Consider the following 24,103-nt stretch of genomic DNA (forward strand, 5'->3'; position numbering starts at 1 on the left):
AAATTACTGTCACTGTGTAAACTTGCTTTAAACATGACAGATGTACCTTTGTGCACTATTGGTAAGTTGCTCGCTCCTTCATAGTACAATATATTTCATGTAAAAGTCTTCAAATTGCAAAAGTTTGTTTTAATAAATAGGTTGGTTGGACATTTTTTGCTTAATTCATTATGTGAAAAAAGATAATAAGCTCTCAGCGGAGACGTTTTTTGCTTTTGGAATAGAGCACCACTCTCTCCTTTATGCTGTGTAAATACTGTAATCTGTTGAGAGGTTTGTCTACATGAATTTTTGGCTTGCAAGTAAAGGGTGCAGGATATGCAAAAAAAAAAAGCCAAGCATAACCGTTTTTGCTAAACCATTGTTTATATGGAAAATGATTAGCATGACTTCTGTTCATCTTCATCTTCTGTCCATCTTTGTATTCTTCCTTTTTACTAATTTACTTTATTTTTTCCTGTGTCCTCTGTTTGATTCCTGTCTTGTGGTGAGTCATTTATTCTGTATATGTTTGCTTGTTTGGCTCAGTTTTATGCATTCCTGTGCTGCTTTTTGTGTTTCACGGCTTACACATATTACTAATACTATTACACATTAACTACATGCAAATACTTATGACTAAGTTACAGTACGCAAGTGATAATATCTCTCTTTCAGGATAAGGCCACGTACATACTGCCTGGCAGACAGTGATGAAGAGTCGTCCAGTGCAGGTTCATCAGATGAAGAGGAAACGACTGAAAATATTTCAGATAAAAGCATTCCATTAGGAGCTGAGGGGTGCGTACTTATTCTGGTGTTGTTCCATAATACAGTACATGGCTGCTTTTTATACCGTGTGATTCAGCGACAATGTCTGCATGATATTGTACTTTACAGCAGGGGCGGCGCTGGGGGTGGGCTAAGAGGGGTGAAGCCACGAATGTTTCATAAACATGTCTTGTACGAATCACTTAGGGGCCGTTTACATTTTGCGTCTTATTTTAAATGTAGAAGTGCAGCAGGTTCACTCAAGCAAAGACACGCTGCTTTTTCCAGGCATGGAGCTGCTGAAAATCCATTTATTTTTTGCGGAACCCGACTCTTCTTTACATGGCAGACGACACGACAGCCCAAGCGCCCAAGCACTTTGAAACAAAGAGAAAGTGGCACAGCGCACATTTTCCATGCGTTTTTAGACACTAAATGTATATTCGAACACAAATGTGGATGTCTCTGGGAAAACCTGCAAATATCCTCTCACTCTAGAACCAACCCTGCTTAAGAGTAACATTCTATAGAAGTCACTCTTACAATACAATGCAAAAATTGCCGTTTTGGGCACATGACCCACATCTTTTGACTAAGACCATTTTTTATTGCATTTTAATGACAGGATTGGTATTAAAATTAGAATTGGAGATGCATTAGTCAATAATAAGGGGGGATCTAGTGCATCTTGTTGGAGAAATAATAGATTATCCTCATTTCAATATGTTTTGGTCCTAAATATTACTGAGACAAATATTACAGAGAAAGCTTAAGGATTATATGACCTGACGTTTATTTTCATCAATCTAACAGGTACGTTGGGATCCACAAGCCAAGCAAGATAATGCGCTTTGTTGATAAAATAGCCAAAAACAAGTATTTCCAAAAAGCCACAGAAACTGAATTCATTAAGAAGAAAATGGAGGAAGTTTCCAACACTCCACTGTTATTGACTGTAGAGTTACGGGAGTGCAGAGGGATTCTGGCTGTAAACATACCCCCTCCGCCCACTGACAGGATATGGTAGGTTTCTAATACGCATTGAAAAGATTTTAACAATAGACATTGATACATTGTTATAATTTTTTTGCACTTAACATATCAATTGACGTTATTTCTAAAGGATTGTTTCTGAATACATGTGACATTTTCAGGTATGGATTCCGTAGTCCTCCACACTTGGAGCTGAGGGCTCAGCCAAAGCTGGGGGAAAGAAAGGTCACTCTTGCTCCTGTGACTGACTGGATAGAAAATAAACTGGATAAGGAGTTTCAGGTATACAAGTGGTGCATATCCTTCTATTGTATGGTGAGTTATAGGGATGGTCTCAGTTTTGTTTCTGCCTTTTTACAGAAACTACTAGTTATGCCTAATATGGATGATGTCTGGCTCGATATCATGCATTCAGCGACTGATACTCGTTCCGGTACATCAGATGCAAAGAGTGGGCAGAACGCTTCAGAGGCTGAAATTCGGGGATCTGAAGATGCCTGAAGAAGCTCATTTTAAAAACCTGGAGGGTGGCAGTTAATCTCCTATCGCAGTTAATCTTTCAAATCAATTTCTCAATCTGAAAGGTGGGTGTTATGAATGCAGCCATGGTTTATTTTTGCAGTATGCACATATAATAAAGCACGAAGGGTTTCTGCTTGTCAGTTTATTTGTAAACGGGTGATTTATGAAGATTTTTTCCATTTATTTTGTCTGCTGTATGTGGTTATTGGTAATGCAGATTCTATTAAGTCAGGTAAACACCTCAAAGAAAGAAGGACAAAATAAAAACGGTTACTTTTTACACGTTTACCTTAATGTAATTGTAAGAAAAGAAAATAAAAGTCATTGATACGTGATTATAGGGCAGTACTCTTTTTGAATGTTAAAAACAGCCTCAAGTTGCTGGGTCCAGTTTTTGACACCATAATATACTGGCTACCATTTATAGTGTGCCTGTACCTTAAGTATTGAAAGTACTTTAGGGAAAAGTAAAGTCGTAAGTGAGTCTACAAATGTGGAAGTTATATTTGATTTGTTTTTACCGTTGTCTATATCCTAACACTGTATCAGTATAATAAAATGCATTACAATACTATTATGATGAATTCAGCCATAATGGCACATAACAAAACAGCAAAACATTTCTTAGCACTTGTGCACTTCTGAGTTATCAAGTGCTGGGACTCATAGATTTGCATTGATTTTGATCTATAACGGCTCATCCATAATTTCTGTCTATTACCTTTGTGAATTTAAGTTTTTTTAGAAAGTCACTTAAAACAAATTCTTAATCTTTGAAGCTGCCTTACTGAGTTTTAGAACACAGCCATTTATTTTGTCCATGGGTTTCAATAGACTAGAGTTTACAGGATAGGTTTTGACATATAGACCAAAATCCTCATTTCATATTAAGTAACACATACTTTAGCAGCTCTCTTATCTGAGTCACAATAATAACCATTATAAATGCAATATAACCACTAACATATATAAATGTCTATATTTAGTAGCAGTTATCATTTTAGTATTGTGCAAATATTATTCGGCAGTTGTTAATAAACAGGTGTGCTTTAATGCAGAACAAAACACTATGTATTACTTAAATATAATTTTTTTACCTATTGCATAACTTAGCTTGGATTTGTTCAACAATTTTAATGTTTCACCAAAACCTTGTGAATTGCAGCCAGCCCTTTTGCACTTATTCTTCATGAAAGTGCGTCACTATACCGCAAAGAATTAATTGTTCCGTACTGCACTTTTATGTAGATGTATGTATGAAGGTGTGTTATATGTTTTTGTAAGTAAAAATAATATATAGACAGTGAACGGAGTGTTATTTTTAAGAATGAATGTAAAATATAGAATTTAAAAAATGTTAATTTATAGAGATATGCAATTAATGCACAAATATGTTCGCAAACTGATTGTAAATATAGCCATTTTTGCCTATTTTGAATACGTTGACCCTTTTTGTTCTGCTAAGCATTCCAATGGTAGAGATGCAGGACTCATAGGGTTTCATAGGGCTGTAAAAACAGTAGACAACTGCCAAATTTGTTGTTGTCCTACCACTTCCTTAAATTAAAAGGATAGTTCACCCACAAATAAAACACCTTTCATCATTTACTCACCCTCATGTCATTCCAAACCTGTATGGCTTACTTCTGCAGAACACAAAAGAGAAAAATGTTGATAACCAAATAACACTGGTCCCCACTGTATCGACACTAAACCATGGAGACATTTCTGAAATGATCTAAGAGTCATACAAGTTTTGAAAAACATGACAGTGAATAAATGATAACATAATTTCTTTGTGAACCGTCCGTTTAATTGTAAGTTGAACAATCAAATTGTTAAACAATGATAAATCTCACCTCCACGTTTTGATGCTTTTGCGAGGTTAGAAGTGCAACACATTATGGCCACATGCCTTGTTTACAAGTTATTAAATGTATTGCCTTTCAAACCAAAATGTACAGAATCGCTGTATGTTGTGTTGAATGTTATTAAAACAGTTTTGATTTATTTTACTTGAAACTCCAAGTTTTGCCTTAATGTACAGTATGTGGTTGTTGGTAGTTGGACATCATTTTTGTGCTGGTGCTTATATTGAACAACAAAGAGCTGTTGTCTACAGTCATTATTTGAAACTTGGATGACCACAAAGCCATGAACATTCATTATTGTTTATGATTAGTTTCGAAAAGAGTAATTCTGTGTTAAGTGCTTCATTTTATTTTTCTAGCTTTTTTCTTTTTGTCTAAAAAGTTAACGGTATTGATTTTATTCCCAAGTGTAAATGGCTCTTGTTGTATAAATGTGAATTACTGTACACGTGATCATAGCTGCTTTGTGATTGATTCTAAATCTGTGGGGGAACCACAGAGACAGGCCATACTTCGGGGTATTTTTTTTTATTTGAGTAGAATGTACGCAAAATCAAAGAAATTGAACGTGTTCTCCCTCTTTGTGCATTTTCTTTTTGATAGACTGTCCAATTTTGTTGTTTTGATTAATTTGAATGTTATTAAAAGGTTACAAAAACGTTTCTTGGCTTCTTCTTACTTTGTTTTATTGAATAAATAACATGTTTATTTGTATGTTTAGTGTTTAATATAAAATAGTTTTTCTGTTATGATTTCAATACTATTCAAATTACAAAATACATTTGCAAGTATGCTAATGCATACGTTTGTTGCTATGCAAGCTTTACTTCATGCATTGCTGTGCTATGAAATGACGATGAAATGTGTTGTTCATAAACAAAAGGAGGTGGCCAATTATACGCTGGCCAAAAGCTTGATTAATATTAAAAAAGTGAGTTGTAAAACACAACAGTTTCACCTTTTTAAAGTCTTGGAGGTACACAAATCCTATCTTAATGGCTAAAATATTCTGACCACATTCCCCATCACATGTGCTCGTTGTTGCTGCAATATAACATAATATAATTATTCTGATTATTCACATTTTAGCAATTCCAGACCACATCGATCCTAGTTACCTTTAACTTTGTTTTAAATATATAATTGTTAAAAGGGTTATAAAGTGACATCTTTTGATAATGTATGTATTATTATTAAGCAAGAAGATAGATAGGTTAAAAGTGACTCTAATGGGACTTTCACCCACTTCCATTTTTGAAGAACACTGAAGACTCTGTCTTCCAGAATCTGGCAGTAAATTCTGGGAGTTAATCTTAAATTAATTTCCAACCCGAAAGGTCTTTGAGGAACCAGCACCAGATCAAGTCAAAGTAACCTAAATAAATAATTATGTTTGTTTTTGTGGAACAAAAAGGGGACTCACATAGTCCAGTTTGGTTAGTTTATTTCACTGTATAGAATTGAATTGTGTCCAAGGCTGTCGGTGTCACGGTTGGGGAATTCCCTGACTCTTCCGTGCACTGTGTGTTGTGTATGGGTAGGCCTGGTCGCTGATGATCCTCCGGGAGAATCACCACTAGAGTATTTATACTCACCTCTTTTGTCTTGTGTTTGTCAGATCGTTGTTTGTGGATTCTGTGTTGAGCTTCTGTCTCTCCCCGCGTCTCTGCAAAGCAGTTCCTATACTGGTGTGAGAAGTCCTGACCAACTCGCATTGTGCTCAAGGATCTTTACTCCACTCTTCAGTTCCGTGTATCGCCGAGTCGTACCGTGCAAGCCTGCGCTACGGTCCTGCCTGACTGTGACCAACACCTACTTGAGAGACTGAGCCTTTGTTTATTCTCATTTTCGAATGTTGAGCTTTTGCCTTTGGCAATAAAACCCATTTGATGATTTTCCATTGCCTCTTCTATTATTAATGCCTAAGAACTTTTGTTGGATTTTGTTTTTTTGAAATAAAACTACTTTGCCTGGAAAACTCTCTGGAGTGTTTCGTTTTTGGATCTAACTAAACCGGCGCTGTGGCACAGTGGTAGATCTCCTATCTACCACGTGGTGACCTATGTTCTAGACTGGCTCTTTACAAGAAAATTTAGTCAGCATTCATTCAGCATTCCGTTTCAAGGACCTGTTAAACCGAGCTGACATTACGGGACTATGAGTTTACTTGAAATGCTATTTCGCCTTCACTACACAACAAGGTTTCTTGTAGCAGCACGCACACTACACAACGCAGACAAAGTGCACTTGCAACAAGACTTTGGTCAAGGTTCAACAGCAAAAGCACCTCCCACATCGTGTTATACTAGCAATTGAATACGCTCTATAATGTTAATGAATACTTGTCAGCAGTTTTTAATTCTTCCACGCAATAATTTGACACAAAGCTTATGTGCTGTGATTGGCTGGAATAGTTTCACAGTGTCACACACAACGAGATCACTTGGCGAAAATATCCAACAGGTTTGAAAATATTGTAGCATCTGGGATAGCTCGAGACAGGTCCGGATCACGATGCACACCTGCTTATACTTAACAAGCTTTGGTGACCGAAGCGAGCAGCAATTTGGTTGCGATCCAGAGATTTTTTTCGCCGACTTTAGAAATCTGTCCGCGACAGCCAAAAGAGCCCCATCTACCATCTCACAAGCCATTTGGTTTCCAAAACTAACTAACTTACTCCTCGTCCTTTTGAGGCAGAGTTCAAGCAAGTGTTTGATCATCCAATCAGCGGTCAAGAAGCTTCCAAGCGCCTGCTCTCTCTCTGTCGGGGTTCCCGCAGTACAGCAGATTTTGCCATTGAGTTTCAGACCATAGTGGCAAGTGGATGGAATGATGAGGCGCAAAGGGTCATCTTTCAGGGAGGGCTGTCTGAGCCTCTTCAAGATGAGTAACCCCCCAGAGAACCAGCTGAGGTTCTAGAGTCAATGGCTAGCCAAGGCGAAATCCAAATCATCGGTCCTGATTTTGCTAGACCTATTTGTAGTGTTTGACACGGTCAATCACCAGATACTGCTAGCAACCCTGTCCTCTTTAGGAATCTGAGGCTCCCCTCTCCACTTTTTCCAATCCTACCTCTCCGGCAGATCCTCCATGGTGTCATGGAGGGGCTCGCTGCTCACCACATGATCGCTGGGGTCCCTCTGGGATCGGTGCTTGGACCGCTACTTTTTCCATCTACATGACATCCTTAGGACCCATCATACAGGCACACGGCTTCTTGTATCACTGTTATGCTGATGACACCCAGATCCACATCTCGTTTCATCCAGATGATACAACTATAGCAGCATGCATAACAGCCTGCCTAGATGACATCTCAGCTTGTATGAAAGAGCATCAGCTCCAGATGAACCCGGCCAAGACAGAACTACACATGTTTTCGGCACACCCCACGGTGCAACACAATCTTACCATACGACTTGGCAATTGCACAATCACTCCCTCCGAATCAGCCAGGAACCTTGGAGTCATATTTGATGAACAGCTGTCCTTCAATGATCACATTGCAAAGACAACGCAATCCTGCCGATATGCCTTATTCAACATTCGAAAGGTTAGACCCTATCTCACTGAACATGTGGCACAACTCCTTGTCCAGGCCCTGGTAATCACAAGGTTGGACTACTGCAATGCTCTCCTTGCTGGTCTTCCTGCAAAGGCTATCAAACCACTTCAGCTGGTTAAAAACACAGCAGTACGCCTCGTCTTCCAACAGCCCAAAGGGGCTCATGGAACACCCCTTTTCATGTCTCTCCACTGGCTATCGGTTGAAGCCCGTATCAGATTCAAGTCCCTGATGCTTGCCTACAGGACTATCACTGCACTATCATCTGCACCGGCCAACTTTCACACACTCCTACACCCCATCAAGAACCCTGCGTTCTGCAAACGAGTGGCGCCTTGTATTGCCTTCTCATAAGGGCATTAAATAGTTTTCTCGCTCATTCTCCTTCACAACTCCTTCCTGGTGGAACATTCTTCCTAACGTGGTCCGGTCTCTCCCAACTACAGGAGGGTTGTGAAAATCATAGCTCCTCCCACTAACGCTGTCCTAGCTGTTCCAGCCCCACTTTCCTGGGAGGGCCACCATCATTCTGTCCAGGCTATGGTTGATTCCGGCGCTGTGCGGCAACTACCTGGATCTATCCTTGGCTAAGGAACTCAAGATCCCTATCCAAATCCTTTCTCATCCCCAGGCAGTTACAGCCTTGGACAGCATACCTCTGGAACTGGGCAAAATAACAGAGGCCACTCAGTCCCTGTGACTTATTATCCTATAACACCAGCAGGAGGAGAGCTTTCTTATTGACTTCCGCATGTACCCTATTATCTTGGGTCACACTTGGCAGCACAAATATAACACTCGGATCGTCTGCCCCACCGGTATCATTCTGAGCTGGGGTTCCTCTTGCAAACTCACCTGCCTACTTCAGAGTCCACCAGCCCCTGGTCCTGAGTCTATCGATCTGTCTTGAATCCTTAGTGTCTATCATCAGTTCAAGACAGCATTCAGCAAGTCCCGGGGAACCTCCTCACTGCATTTTTGACTATGCTATTTACCTTCTCCGTGGTTCATGCCGTCCCAGTGGTCGGATCTTCTCCTTGACTCCCCCTGACGGCTCTATGGATACCTACATTAAGGAGACCCTGGCAGCCAACCTCATCTATCCATCTACTTCTCCGGCAGGCACAGGCTTCTTCTTTGAAGAGAAGAAAGACAGGTTTCTTAGGCCTTGAATTGATTAACGGATTTGTTTGTGTTGTAATCAATTGTCAGGGCATGTGTCACCAAACTAATGAAGATGCTTTCTGAATTTGCTAGTGTTTTTTTCTGTTGCAGCGTTGTGACACCTAGTGGCCACCGTACCCTTGCCCTAATGATCCCATAAGGTTTTGCCTCGTACCCCCTGTACCAGCACCAACCATAGAGGAACTCCGGCAAAATCAAGTAAATATTTTAATTTAATACGCGAAAATCATTTTTTATTGTGTCAAGTAAAACACACTCTTGGAGCTTCACTGTAAATGTAACATCAGTAAATGCACAGATAAAAACTTGACTGTTCTTTTAATCATAATTTTCATATAAAGACCAAGTCAACAAAACAGTCTTTTGTGTGTGTATTAATTGCAGCTTTTTTTATCCAGTGCCAGCTTCTTTCAGAAAGGGTGATCAGAATTTTCCACCAAAAAGCCTCAGAATGATTGCAATTGTTTGTTATTATTGCTTTGTGTATTGCATGTCTTGTAAATATACAATTGATATAATAGTTTATTAAAATTGTTTTTGTTTACTGTTGATTTTCTTTCAAGTCATAGTCACCACTAACTGATTTATTAATAAAATATAACTATTGTGTTATTATCAGACAATACACCTTAATTAAAAATACTATGAACATACAAGGTTCAAGGTTGTACATAAATTATTTGTATAATAATCTTATATATAATTATGTATAAATGAACATAGGTCGATTTTTATAAATAGCATGTTAATTCAAATGTATTGCTCGTTGCAATGCTTAATTCTAATTGGCCATTTGCGACATTTGCAAGTTCGTTATTTCCAGATAACAACCTCTCAGAACTAATAATACCCTGTAACCGGGATGCAGCAAATCATTTTGAAAGGTTTTTTTGACAAATTAAATATTTATTTTAAAAACATATTTACAAATGATTAAATAAAATTTCCTGTTTGTGACATTGGAACAGCTTTTCCTTGTCTTCTCATTTGGCAAGTAGCCGTGTAATAAGCGGGATACTGTTCAAGCTGCCTGCTGTAATCGTGAAATAAGCCCCTTCAGTGTGATACAAGACCATCCGCTTCTGGGCCTGATCACACTGTCGGCGCTAATTTTTGCGATAATAACCAGTTCCCTGTACATTTTTCCTTACATAGTGGATATGAACAATTGTTTTATAGACTTTGAACAAAACCAGTGAATTGGCCCTGAGGTTCTGGGTACTTGTCCTTGTCCTTGATTCGCCACACACAGCAGCTAGGCATAACATGTAGATTTCCTTGACCCAGTGACCCATGTTGCTGCTGATGTACTGCCGATAGGCAGCATATCTAAATTCACGGTTGTCATTGGCTTCACCAATCACCAACATATCATTACTGTGCCACACCCATGCTCAAAACAGTACAGGGTGAAATGTGGCAGCTGGCTAATGCAATGGTTAGGATTCTGGCCACAGCATTTTCTCTCCAGGTCAGTTGTCATCTCCCGGCAGTTCCCACACACACCTCATGGTACAGCAGTGGACGGTGGTGCAGGATGATGGTTCTCCAGCATCCCAATGGCATCAATAACTAACCCAGGCTCCCTAGAAAAAAGAAGATCTACAAACTCCCTTTGTTTCATATCACTCAATTGCTGAATGATTGCCTATATAAAAAGATAAAACACATTAGTATAATATTTCACTTTAACCTTTGCATAAAATCATTTAAAAATCATGATACTTAAATCAGGCAAAGTGTTGCATGACTGCACTATGCTGTTGTTATCTGTTTTTTGTGTTGTGTTGCATATATTGTATAATTTGCCAAGATCCCTGAAAATGCAAACCTCTATCTGAACCCTTCTTTCATTTTGTGGAACCTGGATTTTCTCCCTCTCTACTGCATCTCTGCCACCTTTCTTTCTATTCTTTCTCTCCACCCTCTGTCTTTTGGTTCAGGGGCACTTGACAAGCCTGCACTGGCTTTACGTTCTTACCACTTCGCTTTAACTTGAAAGAACACAAGGCTTCAACTGTCCAGATATGGAGGTTTTGTTGAAAATAATAAATTGAACTCCACAGTGTGGGCTTTTGTTTTAGGCACAACTGTCTGTCTATATGCTTAATGTCATTTTGGATTATGCTTTTGCCCTGCTGCAAAAAAGAACCCTGCCCAAAACACAATATAATTTTATTTCGTATAATAACATTTTATTTTGTATGACATATCGCTTGTTGCTCCCCGAACTCTTTGTAAGTAGCTTTGGATAAAAGCGTCTGCTAAATGACTAAATGTAAATTTCAAAGATTTATTTTTAATAACGGGAAATTATTAGGTTTTAATGGAAACTCCAACGGGGTGTATAATATTGGTATGTGATGGATTCTATTGGTGGGATATGAAATCCTATATGAATAATGCCCAAAACATATTACAAAAAGGAATTTTTCAATGGTTTTAGTGAAAAAAGCTAATAGTTCATTATGGTATTTGAATGGAAACCAACTGAATCACTGTGATTGTTTACCATTAAAAAAACGGTTGAATGAAAGTTATTTCACATTTCAAAAAGCCACTGAAATATGTGTAAACATGGAACTTGCTGCCAAAAATGCAAAACGGCTTGATGCAAAGTGGCAGTTCAAAGGAAAACACCGGAATTCAACAGAATGTTACAGATGTGGCAAAGTGGGACATCTTGCATCTGAGTGTTGGTGTAAACAATTGCAATGTAAAAACGCCACTTTAGACGATCTTGCAGGGAAAAGAAAAAGAATGCAAAACAAAGATTCAACAAAGTGCTGTGTTGTGTTGAAGACAATGTGGCCCTCCGTCCCTGTTCTGCCTCCGCTTCACCACCCTCCAGGACTGTTATTCTGAGGGTGGCTGGAATACTATATAATATGTCACGCCATGTTGCTGGTGCCTCGGCAGCCACCTGAGGACACCATGCTACTCTGTGTTCTGCCTATGTTTTGTAAGGACTCCAGTTCCCATCATGCTTTGTCGAGTTATCGTGTATTGGTTTCCCCTGTGTCTCATTACCTGTTTGTCCCTTCATCTGTGTGTTTCTGGTGTGAATCGTTGTTGTATGTTCTGCCTCATGTTTCCCTGGATCTTGGACGTACCTTTGTGTTTTTGTGGAGTTTATTAAAGACCTTTTACTGCATGTGGATCCTCTCCTTGTTTTCCTTCTGCTGATCGTGACAGTCGTGCAAGACACATCTCTTTCTTGTTTTCTGTACACAATCTCTGTTTTACAAGGAGTGGTGGATACTGTTAATGTGCTTAGTTCCACTCAGGTTGAGCTGAAGGGCATTTGTTATCCCCGGGGAAAAGCAGTCAACAGTCCTGATGCTCTCGGGTCTGGCTCTTTAGGCTGTTTTAGAGGTGGGAATTAGGGATGGGCAAATGAAGCCTCGTGAATCAATGAGGCTTTCCCCTGAATGTTTCGGGGAAAGATTCGAAGCATCAAGAGTGTCGAGAACAGCGTCATCTGGTGCTTATTTAAAATAAAGCAGCCAGAAGCCTGTGGAAGAAGCTCTGTCAGTTGAAGCAAACCCAACACACTCCAGTTTCATTATGTTCAAATAAAAGCTCCTTGTCACACACCAGGCATCTCACCTTCTGAAAAAGGTTATATGAAAATAAGAAATTACATACAACATACAACAATAAAATATAAAATAATAAATTAATATATAAATACATTTTATATAGTATGATTTTTTTTACATTGTAATCTTTTTTTTTAAATGCATACATACATACATTGGAAGCTGTAGAAGCAAAAAATGTAACATCCCTAGTGGGAGTACAACACAGCAGGATTTGAAGTATTCCCCTAGCATAGCTATACGCAATGTAGAGAGACCGACTTAAAAGGGAACGTCTCGGTTACGTGTGTAATTAGGGAATGAGACATTGCGTATGCTGCTTTGTTGTAAATCTCAGGGTCTTATCCATGTTTGTTCAGTCGAAAGATTCTGAGTCAATGACACTCGGTGCCTACCTATATAGTGTCGCTCGAACATCATTGGCCGGTAAAATATTGAGGAAGGAGGGGGAAACCCTTAGGGTAGCTACTGTGGTATGCACAAGTTGGGAACCCCTTAGGAAAATCACTGCATCAGTTTGTCACTTGCTGAAGCCGCAACTTCATTTTAACATATGTAAACAGAAACATCTCAGTAGTGAAATAATTTCTATTGGTCCAACAGAAACAGTTTTATGTGCATTTAAACAAAAATAGGCATGTGCATAAATTTGGGCACCCCAAAGAAATAATTCCTTTAATATTTAGTAGAACCTCCTTTTGCTTCAATAACAGCCTGTAGACCCCTATGGCCACAGACAAGTCCCTGAAGTCTGGCAGGTGGTATTTTGGCCCATTCCTCCATACAAAACGCCTCCAGTTCAGTCAGGTTTCTTTGCGTAGACAGCTTCAAATCAATCCATACATTTTCAATGATGTTAAGGTCTGGGAACTGGAATGGCCATTCCAGAACATTGTACTTGTGCCTCTGCATGAATTCCTTGGTGGATTTTGAACAGGGACCATGAATAAGAACTGCTGGTTTAAAAATAATAAACATTTTATTAGTGTTACATATACTCCAGGCACAATTGTTTCACCATTTAGCATAAACACTATAAAATCAATGAGAGCTTTGGATCTTACAATCTTTTGCTATGCCGCTGAAACCTAGTTGTCTGAGTTCCAGTCCGGAACGGCCGTTTTGGAGCTACCGCACCAAGGTAGCACGCCACACACTCTTTATATAGACCACTTAACATATATCACCTGTCATTAAAGTTATTTTATTTAATTATGTTAACGCAGTGTACTGTCAAAGTCCGCCTTCAGCTGTTTAATTGTCCATGGATCGGCATTCGTTTTATCTGAAGACAGATTTTTCAAAGGTTTTGTGGACTGATGAGATGAGATTGACTCTTGACGGACCAGATGGATGGGCCCGTGGTTGGATCACTAACGGACACAGAGCTCCACTTCGACTCATACGGCAGCAAGGTGGAGGTGGGGTACTGGTATGGGCAGGTATTATTAAAGATGAGCTAGTTGGACCTTTTCGGGGTGAGAATGGACTCAAAATAAACTCTCAGACCTATGCCAATTTTTTGAAGACACATTCTTCAAGCAGTGGTACAGGAAAAAGTCTGCATCTTAAAGACTTTGACTTTTATTCAAGACAACGCTCCTTCACATGCATCAAAGTACTCCACTGCGTGGCTGGCCAGTAAAGGCCTTAAAGATGAAAAATGAATGACATGGCCCCCTTCTTCACCTGACTTAAACCCTATTGAGAACTTTTGGGCCCTTCCTTAAGCAGGAAATTTACAGTGAAGGTAAACAGCAGGGGCGATTCTAGGATTTTCATTTTAGGGGGCTCAGCCCCCAATAAGGGTATGATTAAAAAAATATTATTTGACTATTAGGGTAGGTTTGTATACTACTAACCTTATTGCTATCCACTATTTCATTGTATTCGATAAGTGTATGTATAAGAATATAGACAAAACATGTATTAATGTAATTGTCTATTGGAAATATGTTTAATCTGTTCTATATTTATTTCTATTTATTAAAAATAACAACATGAATTATCAATTTGCCACTTCTATAAATCAATTACTTAAAATAAAACACAAATCCCTTTACTCTACTCTTACTCTAATGTATCATGATACACTAATGATTCATTATTACTTAATACAAAAAAAATATTTAATATTACAAAACAAAATAACTCCACATGACGTTTCTCTCTCTGTGCCATTTGTTGCTTTCAGACAATGATGTGTGTATTTAACCAATTCTGGGCATGGCTGCACAATGTAATGCAGAGATACACAATAATATGTTTTAAATTTTAAAAAGTAAATTAAAATAAATCATGATCGTTTTCTAAAGTATGTTTTCATAGGTGTTAATCGCTTCATTTTTGTTGGAAGAAAAAACAACTACCACACTGTAGTGAAGACGTACTGGTATTGGATGAGAAACCGAAGCTGAAGCCCCCCTAAACATGGCCTAGTGACGCCCCTGGTAAACAGTACACCTCTTTGAAAAGTGTCTGGGAGGCTGTGGTTGCGGCTGAACAAAAAGTTGATTCTGACCAGATCAAGAAACTGACTGACTCTGTGAATGGAAGGCTAGTGACTGTTATCGAAAAGAAGGGTGGCTAAATTGGTCACTGTTTTTTTATTTATTTCAGAAACGTTTATTTGTAAATTGAGTTTGTTTATTATTCTCACTTTAACAGGTGAAAATAAACAAGTGAGGGGAAAATCTTAGTTATTCATTTAGTTGCCTAATAACGATAATCTCTTAAGAAAGCCAAAACTTTCAGTTTTGAGGGTTTGTTTACATTTTGGATTGACCAAGAGCACTGTAGCAAAAGTAACAAAAGTAATCCTCAAAAATACAACTTGCCTAATAATTGTGCACACAGTGTATGATTTGGGATTTACAGTACTACTACTAATTTACAATACCACTCATGTCCACAGTTTTCTCTGGTTTAAATTCTTGATTATTGCATAAAATATGACATCATTAAAGTAACATTTCTTCACTCAATGCTGTGTGGCTTCTGCAAAGCACATTGATGGGCATGCTCTTTCTACCACTGGTTGACGTGTGCACGTTCTTTTTCTCTCGGTCTGTGTCTGAAATAGCCGCATATACACTTATTCGCTATTCCCTGCATTAGTCCACTAATGTAGTCCAATTAAAGTAGTGCATTAGAACAAATTATTGAATTCATACACTCAGTGCCACGGCAGTGTTTTATCAATGCCCGGACTTTAACTGTTGCATAGTTTGGGCTTGCAGTATAATCTTTATGTAAAAAACAGTTATTTTCTTTGTGTTAGTAATAGACTTATAATAAATATTGCTTTGTGTAAATAATAAATAAATATTGTTTTGTGTAAATGATATATTTTCTTTGTGTAAATCGTGCATACACAATAAATATGGATATTGTGCAATAGATTATTTATTTGTATAAAACAAACATACAAAGCGTGCAAATAACAACATATTAATAATACATATTCTTTTGTGAAGCGCAGTGCTCCTGCACAAGCGTTTACTGACCCATTTCTCCTCAGAAACGAGTTTCTGATTCATTCACCGTTTGTGCGACTGTGGCCTTCTTAAACATACAAAATCGTCGCTTTACTTGTACAGCTTTTTCTATTTGGAAAAAAACCTGGAGAAATCAGCTTGTACCTAAAGGTGCATTATGGGTATGGTCTAGCTGTACATCTACTGTACACTCATTATTGCTTTGCATTGTGGGACTGAATGAGTGCACTGAACAATGTCCACAATAATTTCAGACACCACTACAAAACAGATGTCCTCTCAAGTAGTGCACTAAATTAGGGTATAGGGGGCTATTTCGGACACAGCCTCGCTCTTGCTGGTTGACGGGTGGGCGTGCTCCTTTTCTCACTGGTTGATGCGTGGGTGTGCTTTTCCGGTATAATTGCCCAATAAAGGATTAAGAAAAGGTTTTGAAAAGAATTTCATGTTCGAAAAATGTCCCAAAAACTGTACAAACCTTGGGGGGGGTGTATCGAGCACAGAAATACTACGTCATATGCCCAACTTGTTTTTGGGACAAGTTGACCATGTCAAGCATGAGAAGCCAGCACATTTAACACTGTAAAGTCAGAATGCATGAAACACTGTTGAACCACTGAGGAATAACTATCTGGACATGATAGAGATGCTATGATCTTGAGGGAGACAAAAAAAGTGTTTGCTTGAAAAGTTATAGTTTCCTACACTTACACCGTGTCCACACCGGACATGACCAACTCTAATGGGATTGTTGCGTCGCACCACCTCCATTGTGGACAAAATGTAAAAGTATAAAGGGTTCTAACGCATTCTTTTGTTGAGTCGCATCGCCCCGCATCTGGTGTAGACATTGCGTATGGCCGGGCCTGGGTAAAATATTGATTCTTCGATTTGAATCGATCTTCAATTTAACGAAACAATATACCAATCGATTCTTAATGCGTGTGCTTATCTTCAAGGATGTAAATATCTGTATTTCTTCCCTCGTCCTGAAGATGTCTCCATCACTCACGCTGTATTTATGGGCCCGTTTTGAATGTTGAAATGTGGTTTATTTTAATAAACATGTTTCATGTTGTTTTGAATTTAACTTAAAATAAAAGGTAAAAATAAAAATGTTGCTTACTTGGTTGGTTCCAAACATAATTGTGTGGGCACTAGTAGTGTGTATTTCACTAATATAGCAGAGTAGGAGGGTTTCAGTTACCAGCATATATATATAATATGAGTTCCATGTCTGCAAAACTAGCATTTTAATGTAAGTGTGACAACTAATCGATATTGAATCTAAACCATATAAATAATAATCAAATAGCTAATTTAGTCGCAAAACCTTTTAAACCTGAAAACATTTAAATGTCAAACATGTACTGCGATAGTAGGAAAAATAAATACTATGGGGGTCAATGTCAGTAACCAAAAAGATGTCCTCCCCCATTATTACAAATATTCTTGGGTGATTGTTGTTTACTGGGAGATGGGTAAGGACAGTGGTTAAGTGTGTTTTGGCTACACCCTGGAAAACGGTTTGTGTTATTGTTGAACCTTATTGAACCAGGAGTAACTTCCAACAAATAACTTTAATATGCATTAATGTTTGAAACTAGGAATGACATCACCAAAGCTACTGCCTACACTGAATGACCAAAGGTCTGGAGTTAGATCAAATGAAGAAACCCCATTTTATGTGCCTTCTGCAATAATACTGCGAGTAACAAAATGATCAATGTTGTGATATTCTATACATTTTTTAAAGCTGTTAAAGTTTACTGAAAGACGGTCATTAAAAATACACTGTAAACTGATTTAAATAAATGCAGGATTAATGTGATTAGTTTCTATAGACAGTAGCAACAATCTAGCCAAATGTCTTGAACATAAAACAAAGACTTCAAGTCACGTCATTGCCAAAAACATTTACCTGAAACTGCTTTGCAGCTGTTTCTTTTGAATACAAAAAATAATTCAGTTACAAAATCAAAGTTTTGAACATGAATGTTTAACAATTGACAATCAGATGTTTTAAAGTAAAATAAAAAGTATTTGAGCTAAACTTTACAAATAATATCCTGACTAGCTTTACTGGAGGTTGTGGATCATCTCTTCCTTGGCAATGAGATGAGTAGTTTTGTTGACAAGAGACATGAGAGAGTTTAGTTTGTGAGACCAATCATTCAGAAGATTGTTGGGGTCTTTAGGCCGCTGAAAATTAATAACACCAGCCAAACGGTCCACTTTCGCATAGATTGTCTTATTGACCACCAGGTTTGATAAGAACTCCTCAGACTCCTACAAACGGCACAAACAAAAAAGTTGCATATTAATTATGTGCATATTATTTTAATTCTTTAAATATCCCACTTGTTTAATCATTTAATAGCAATTAAAAAGGCGTTATAATACACCCTACATTTTAAAATGTTTGTGCAGAAATAAGTGCATGAAATATGAAGTGAAATACTGTGGAAATTACAACAAAAAAACAATACACAGGAATTAAACTTATATCTATACTTTCCAGTATTGCTTTGAATGTAATTTCATGTTTTAACATCATTTTAATAATGCAGGGATGGCACACTACTGGTCCTGTCAAGTGTATACATTGCAAACAAGGAACTTGCTAACATTTTGTATATTTACTGTATTGTTTGCTTGGATCGTTGTCTTGTCACATTTAATTCAGACGCTTACACTTTTTCATCATAATTAAATGTATACCAATTAATTGTCAATGTTTTATAATCTTAGCTCTATCACGTTACTGACATAAACATCCCAGACTAATCTCAAAGACAAGACATTTATTCAATGGCATATTTAATGACATAACTTACATCAACAGAGAGGTCAAGCAGTCCTGCCATCCTCTCCATTGTGATCCTTGTGTAATACTTTGCCATAATTCTGATGTTCTGAAAATTACCAGACGGATTATTATTATTATTAAGTATACAGCAAGTAAATTAAAATGACATTATTAAAAAAGACAAAAATATTATAACAAGTCTGTAAACTGAAATCAAATAAAAATTTTAGCCTAAATATGATTTGAAAAACTTGAAATGTTGCCTTGCAATAAACTAAAATAAGTTTCAGCTGAGGCACTAATATTAATAACTACTTAATAAACTAAAACTGAAAATTGTACATGCATAGCAACAACTAAACTAAAAAGACGACTTGGACTTACCACAATTGCTAATAACTAAACTAAACAAAAAGTCTGGATATCTTTACCATTTATTTTTTATATTAACACTGCTACTGTACAATAACCAGGCATGTTATCATGACGAAAAAAGGAGGAGGACAGCACACACCCTCACAAACCTCCCCTCAACAAAAAAAACCTTTATAATTTCTTTAATGGTAATAAATAATAAATTTATTACCATTAAATGTTACATCATTAAAAATAATTGCCAAAAATGAATATTTTTCACGTATCAAAACAAAGAAAAAATATAATAATTACCTTTATTCTGACTGGCAATTTTGGTTTATCAGTTAAAATGTTTAACAGTTCAACACGTGGATTGGGGCGCCGGCCTAAAAAAGGTTGAGAACCACTGTAGACGAATCAACTCCTAGACTCCCAGGAGTGACACCAAATAGTCGAAGATTCAATAGGAGGAGCCTGATTCGACTACCAATCTCACAGTCGAATCGTCGCAGAGGTATTATGCAATGGGGATCATGCCATTTTAGTTATATGGGCAGTGGCGTACAGACGGGCACGCGCTGCGGTGCCAAAAATATTATTTATGATGCAAAGAAATGGGACATTTTTAAGGTTGGGTACCGAAACACCCGGCCCATATGAGCACGGGGTCTGGCTATGACCCAGCGCAGGATCGCGTCTCTAAGCGTCTTAGGTTTTCGAAAGAGAAGCAGCACCCAGGCACCCGCAGGTGACTCGCAGATTAATGTGTACACCGTTTCCAAACATTTGTCACTTAATGAATGTTTGAGCATTTAAATATGAATAAACACTTTGTCTGTAAATGCACTTTGTGCTGCATGATACAAAAACATTATAATAAAGTAATATAACCAAAATAAGCACATTTAGCAAGCATGGCGCAGACTTTCAGAACTTGTCATTCTCTGCACTGAAAGCAAGCACGTGTGTCAGGAGGACGGAGAAAGAGTGTGCAGGGAAAAAGGGGAAAGGGACGTTTTGACAGTTAAATGGTAAGATTCTTTACTGCATTCCTCCTACACATGCTGTAAATAAACTAAATGTATTGGTAACGTGTGGTATTCACGTTTGTAAAAAAACAGACTTATTATAATAGGAATTATTATTATTATGAATAACTGCTGACACAATACACTTTAAGGATAACTCACATGTTCAACCACTCTGTTTTTCAGATTTTTCCATCTTTTCTCTCCCTCTTCTGAGTAGGTAAATACATCAGTGTCAGAGGTTTCCATAGAACTCTCTCTCAGCTCCTTCCCATAATCCTTAACAACGCATGACCAGCTCATAAGCTCCATAGTGGTAAACTTCTTCAGGAGATCCCTGTCAGAGAGAACAAAATGATAAACTCTTGTATACCAGAATGAATCGTATAATTATCACGCTTATAGCTAAGCATTCTTAAGCCACAGAAGAAAACCAAGGCTATGGAACAGTAAGTAAACGGAGCGATGATCCCCTACACCCCAACTCCCAACAATACAGAACGATATTTATGGTGTCAAGAAGTTTCTAGAAGAAAATTTCTTTCTTGATTTTTATCCATAACTGACAATGGAAAACAATACATAAAATACATATTTTTATCATACTGCATTTCAAATAACACATTACAATTTCTGTTGAAAATTGTGTGACTGAACTGTTTGTAAAACAAGCTTGCCAAATAAAGTGATAATAAAATAGAATTATTGATATTAAAATAGCTTGAAGAGCCTCATTTTCTAACTTTAGATAAAGGATGTGTTGGGGAAAATCTCCCATTATCATTAACATTCAAAGCAGATGTATTTCATATTAAACTTAATTTAACAGACAGCAAGACAAAAAAAAACGTAAAGATTCAGAAGCGCAATGTCATTCTATTAAGACTCTATTTGTCGCATTACTGTGTTTTATCTTCTTGTAAGAAAAGTGTACATAAGACTTTACTTTGTGTATTTCCCCAGGCTTAAAATCAGGTAGAAACAAATGTCAGAAACTGGATTCCGTGCATCATTTCAATGTCCAAGGACACCTGGTTCTGTCGAATCCAACTGCATTTAATTTCAGCTGAAAATGTTGTGTTTTTGAATTTGCCAGAATGTATTGCCACTCAGTCTGACTGAGGGGGGCATGTTCTAGTGAAAATTTGACATCAGTGCATACTCTCATATAGCAGCGCAGACAAGCTTGCTGTGCACTGCCGTCATTTAAAGGAACAGTTCACCAAAAATGAGAAAGATATTTGGAAGAAACAACAAACAGTTCTTGGCTACCATAGTAGGAAAAAACCCTTTATAAATGTCTTTGTTCAGTTGAAAAGAAAATATATTGCAAACATTTGACTGCCTTTGTAGTAATAAGGATTCAGTATTTTGGTCAAAATGAGTTTCCCATAGCATCTGCTAGAAGACGAACTGTCAAGTGAACGGTAAATGGAAAGGAAATTGTGTGTTTTAGTTTATTTACCTGTATGTAGGGATTTCTTCCAGTTTCTTGTCAGTGCTGATTCTATGAACCAGATCAGACTGCTCATTGTCATAAGGAGCCAAAATCACATAGAGTACAACACTCTTCAGAGCCTAAAACACACACACACAAGGTATTTTTAGTATTAACACCTTAAATGGAAAATGAAGTGACAGTTTCCTTGTTCTAAGGTCAGGAAAAACATTTCAAATTTACACACAAAGAAAAGTGTGGACTAAGGATTACGATGTCAAATACCTGCTGCCATTTGAGGCTGTCTTCCAGGATACTGGGAGTGTCATAAATGGCTAGGTAGTGTTTGCATATGGACAGATAGGAGCCCTCATGCTGGTCCACTTGAATCATCAAATTATAATATTTAAGTTTCAATTCCTAGAAAAAAAGCAAGTCAGGAAATTAATCAAAAAATACAAAAATATAGTAATTGAGAAAAGGAGTTTTCTTAGTAAAAGATTGAGAACCTCAGTGCCTTCGTCTTGGAAGAATTTGGTGTTAATCTTTTTGCTGATGATCTGTGTGCGAATATAATCCTTTACAGCAATGCACAATCTCATTTGCTCCAGAATGAACTCCACCTTCTCCTTTTTTTCCATAGAGCCATACGTCTCCACCTTCCGGGAAAGAAAAGTTTTCAGTCTTTTTCATTAATAATAATAAATAATAATAATGTTCAGCTCCCATTCATGAGATATGAGACGACAGTTCCAATGGCTTAATCCACACTTGAATGGAGTATCTCGTAACCCAGTTCCAATATTCTATTTCAACAATAAAGAAAGGATTTGTGCAGCATGCGTGGAATATGCAGAAAGAATCAGACATACCTGCAGCTCCTGCACGATGGCTGCAGCCTCTTTCACATCTCCACTTTGTTCTTTGATATGGGCCAGTATTTTAGTCAGCCTGGCACGCTCAATTTCCACATATATCTACAAAATCATTGACATGCGTAAATAGCTCATAACCACAAGGGTGAGCCTTACAATAAAGAGAAGTAATCCAAGTCATTAAAAAATGGTCGAGCATTTAAAGAATTTAAAATCACTAGACCTTTCCAGCAGTGACAGTCCGCAGTGTGTCGATGAGTCTGAGTTTGATCGTCAGGTCACTCACGGCATCAACGTAGGTATAACATTCCTGCACCATCTTAGCAACAGCCTGCACAGGAAAAATAAGATATTATTTTAACAAGCATAATGAATTTTAAATGTATTTTAACCAGTCATTTAGTTTTTCTACCTGTTTAAGCTGGCTCCTCCTCTTAGACAGTAGCATGATGTTTTCGTTCAATGCATCCCAGTCCTTGGCTTCATAGCACATCCGAGCAATCCCCACTAAAATTCTGGAAGTGGAGATCATATCTGAGGCCTGGACAATAGTGACAAAACAAACACGTTGGAGCATTCGAAGACCTAATAAAGTCAAACTTTCATAGAAGAGAACAATGATGAGCACTAACAGTTCTCGTCTGTTTTTCTAAAGACAACAGACTTTCAACAGCCTCCTGTAGTCTGCCCTCCTGAAAATGAACAAAACAACATAAATGATTCAATTGTGTCGCAAAGGTTTATGTCATCAAACAGTGAATTGTACGTACGGCTGTGTGACAGGACATTTCATGTGGCTCTGAGAATGTCTCAAATGATAACACACATTTAAATATGCAACTCACATGTATGTGATACACTGTTTTTTATAAACCCGAACACTTCATCGTGTATTACATTAAGTAGTCCAATAGTTGTCAGATAGTCATTTCATGAGCGTTAGCTTTAGCTTGCAGCATGACTCAGCCCCTCATTCACACTTACTTTGGCCATTTTCTCACACTCAGGCAGACGCTGATCGACAGTTACACTGTAGTCGACCTCCATCTTCACTATCCGTCCATCAGAACGTTCAGCTCGGTCCTCAGCCATGTTTAACGTCAATAAACGGTTGAATGCAATGTAACTAAAATCCGAACGTTCGCTCGAGCTCCTTGAATGACTTTTGCCAGTTGACAAACCCACTTATTACCGCCACCAGCTGGACAGGAGTACTGATCGTTTTTTCTTGTTTAAAAGCTGTTGGCAGCGTTAGCGCCATCTACTGAGTGTGAATCAGATCCAAGTCACTTATCTCTATGTTGCGTACCCTGTACACCTCAAAAGGAGGATGTGTTCTACCGACTACTCTTCCTGACATCCCTCACATAATCCTGTCATGTTTAATAACCTCGCCATCACCATTTATTTTCTCCGACAACCACTTCCAACCCGTATCCCTTTCCCTTGGACTTTATATAAACGTCTCCCTTTCCCCTCTCTATCCCACGTTTCTTGTCACATATGAGTATTTTCCTCCTGTATTCCATTTGAAGAACTACCCTGTTGAATGTTGATGTTAGCTTAATAGCATGGGGTAGCTTTGAACAAATGTATACACTAGATGGA

General features: G+C 37.9%; 2 protein-coding genes across 4 annotated transcripts in view; one reads left to right on the plus strand and one right to left on the minus strand.

Moving 5' to 3' along the window:
* The window catches only part of LOC306896499 (testis-expressed protein 2-like), a 20,593-nt gene extending 15,795 nt beyond the window's left edge, over positions 1–4,798 (plus strand). For all 3 annotated transcript variants that reach the window (XM_079460572.1, XM_079460571.1, XM_079460573.1), the window contains exons 9-12: positions 658–780; positions 1,564–1,773; positions 1,905–2,025; positions 2,104–4,798. In XM_079460572.1, the coding sequence (XP_079316698.1) occupies positions 658–780; positions 1,564–1,773; positions 1,905–2,025; positions 2,104–2,244 (595 nt within the window). In that variant the 3' untranslated portion in view covers positions 2,245–4,798. The remainder of the gene's footprint in view (positions 1–657; positions 781–1,563; positions 1,774–1,904; positions 2,026–2,103) is intronic.
* An 11,084-nt stretch (positions 4,799–15,882) lies between these two features.
* On the minus strand, positions 15,883–23,972 carry psmd12 (proteasome 26S subunit, non-ATPase 12). Its single transcript, XM_079460618.1, has 11 exons — positions 23,480–23,972; positions 23,128–23,187; positions 22,908–23,036; positions 22,719–22,826; positions 22,493–22,597; positions 22,130–22,279; positions 21,906–22,040; positions 21,648–21,760; positions 20,345–20,519; positions 18,826–18,903; positions 15,883–18,277 (listed from the first exon to the last, which is right to left on the minus strand). The coding sequence occupies exons 1-11, from the start codon at positions 23,585–23,587 to the stop codon at positions 18,068–18,070; spliced, it is 1,371 nt and encodes a 456-aa protein (XP_079316744.1). The 5' UTR covers positions 23,588–23,972; the 3' UTR covers positions 15,883–18,067.
* Positions 23,973–24,103: the final 131 nt, after the last annotated feature.

This window comes from Barbatula barbatula (assembly GCF_947034865.1).
Source record: "Barbatula barbatula genome assembly, chromosome: 7".
NCBI lineage: Eukaryota > Metazoa > Chordata > Actinopteri > Cypriniformes > Nemacheilidae > Barbatula > Barbatula barbatula.

Bases quoted from the DNA above. Each gene is read 5' to 3' on its own strand.
- psmd12 (XM_079460618.1), bottom strand. From the start codon at position 23,587: ATGGCTGAGGACCGAGCTGAACGTTCTGATGGACGGATAGTGAAGATG. The intron at 23,188-23,479 runs GTAAGTGTGAAT...GTTCATTTTCAG, and splicing joins AGTGTGAGAAAATGGCCAAA to GAGGGCAGACTACAGGAGGC. The intron at 22,280-22,492 runs GTATGTCTGATT...CTTTCCCGGAAG, and splicing joins CCATCGTGCAGGAGCTGCAG to GTGGAGACGTATGGCTCTAT.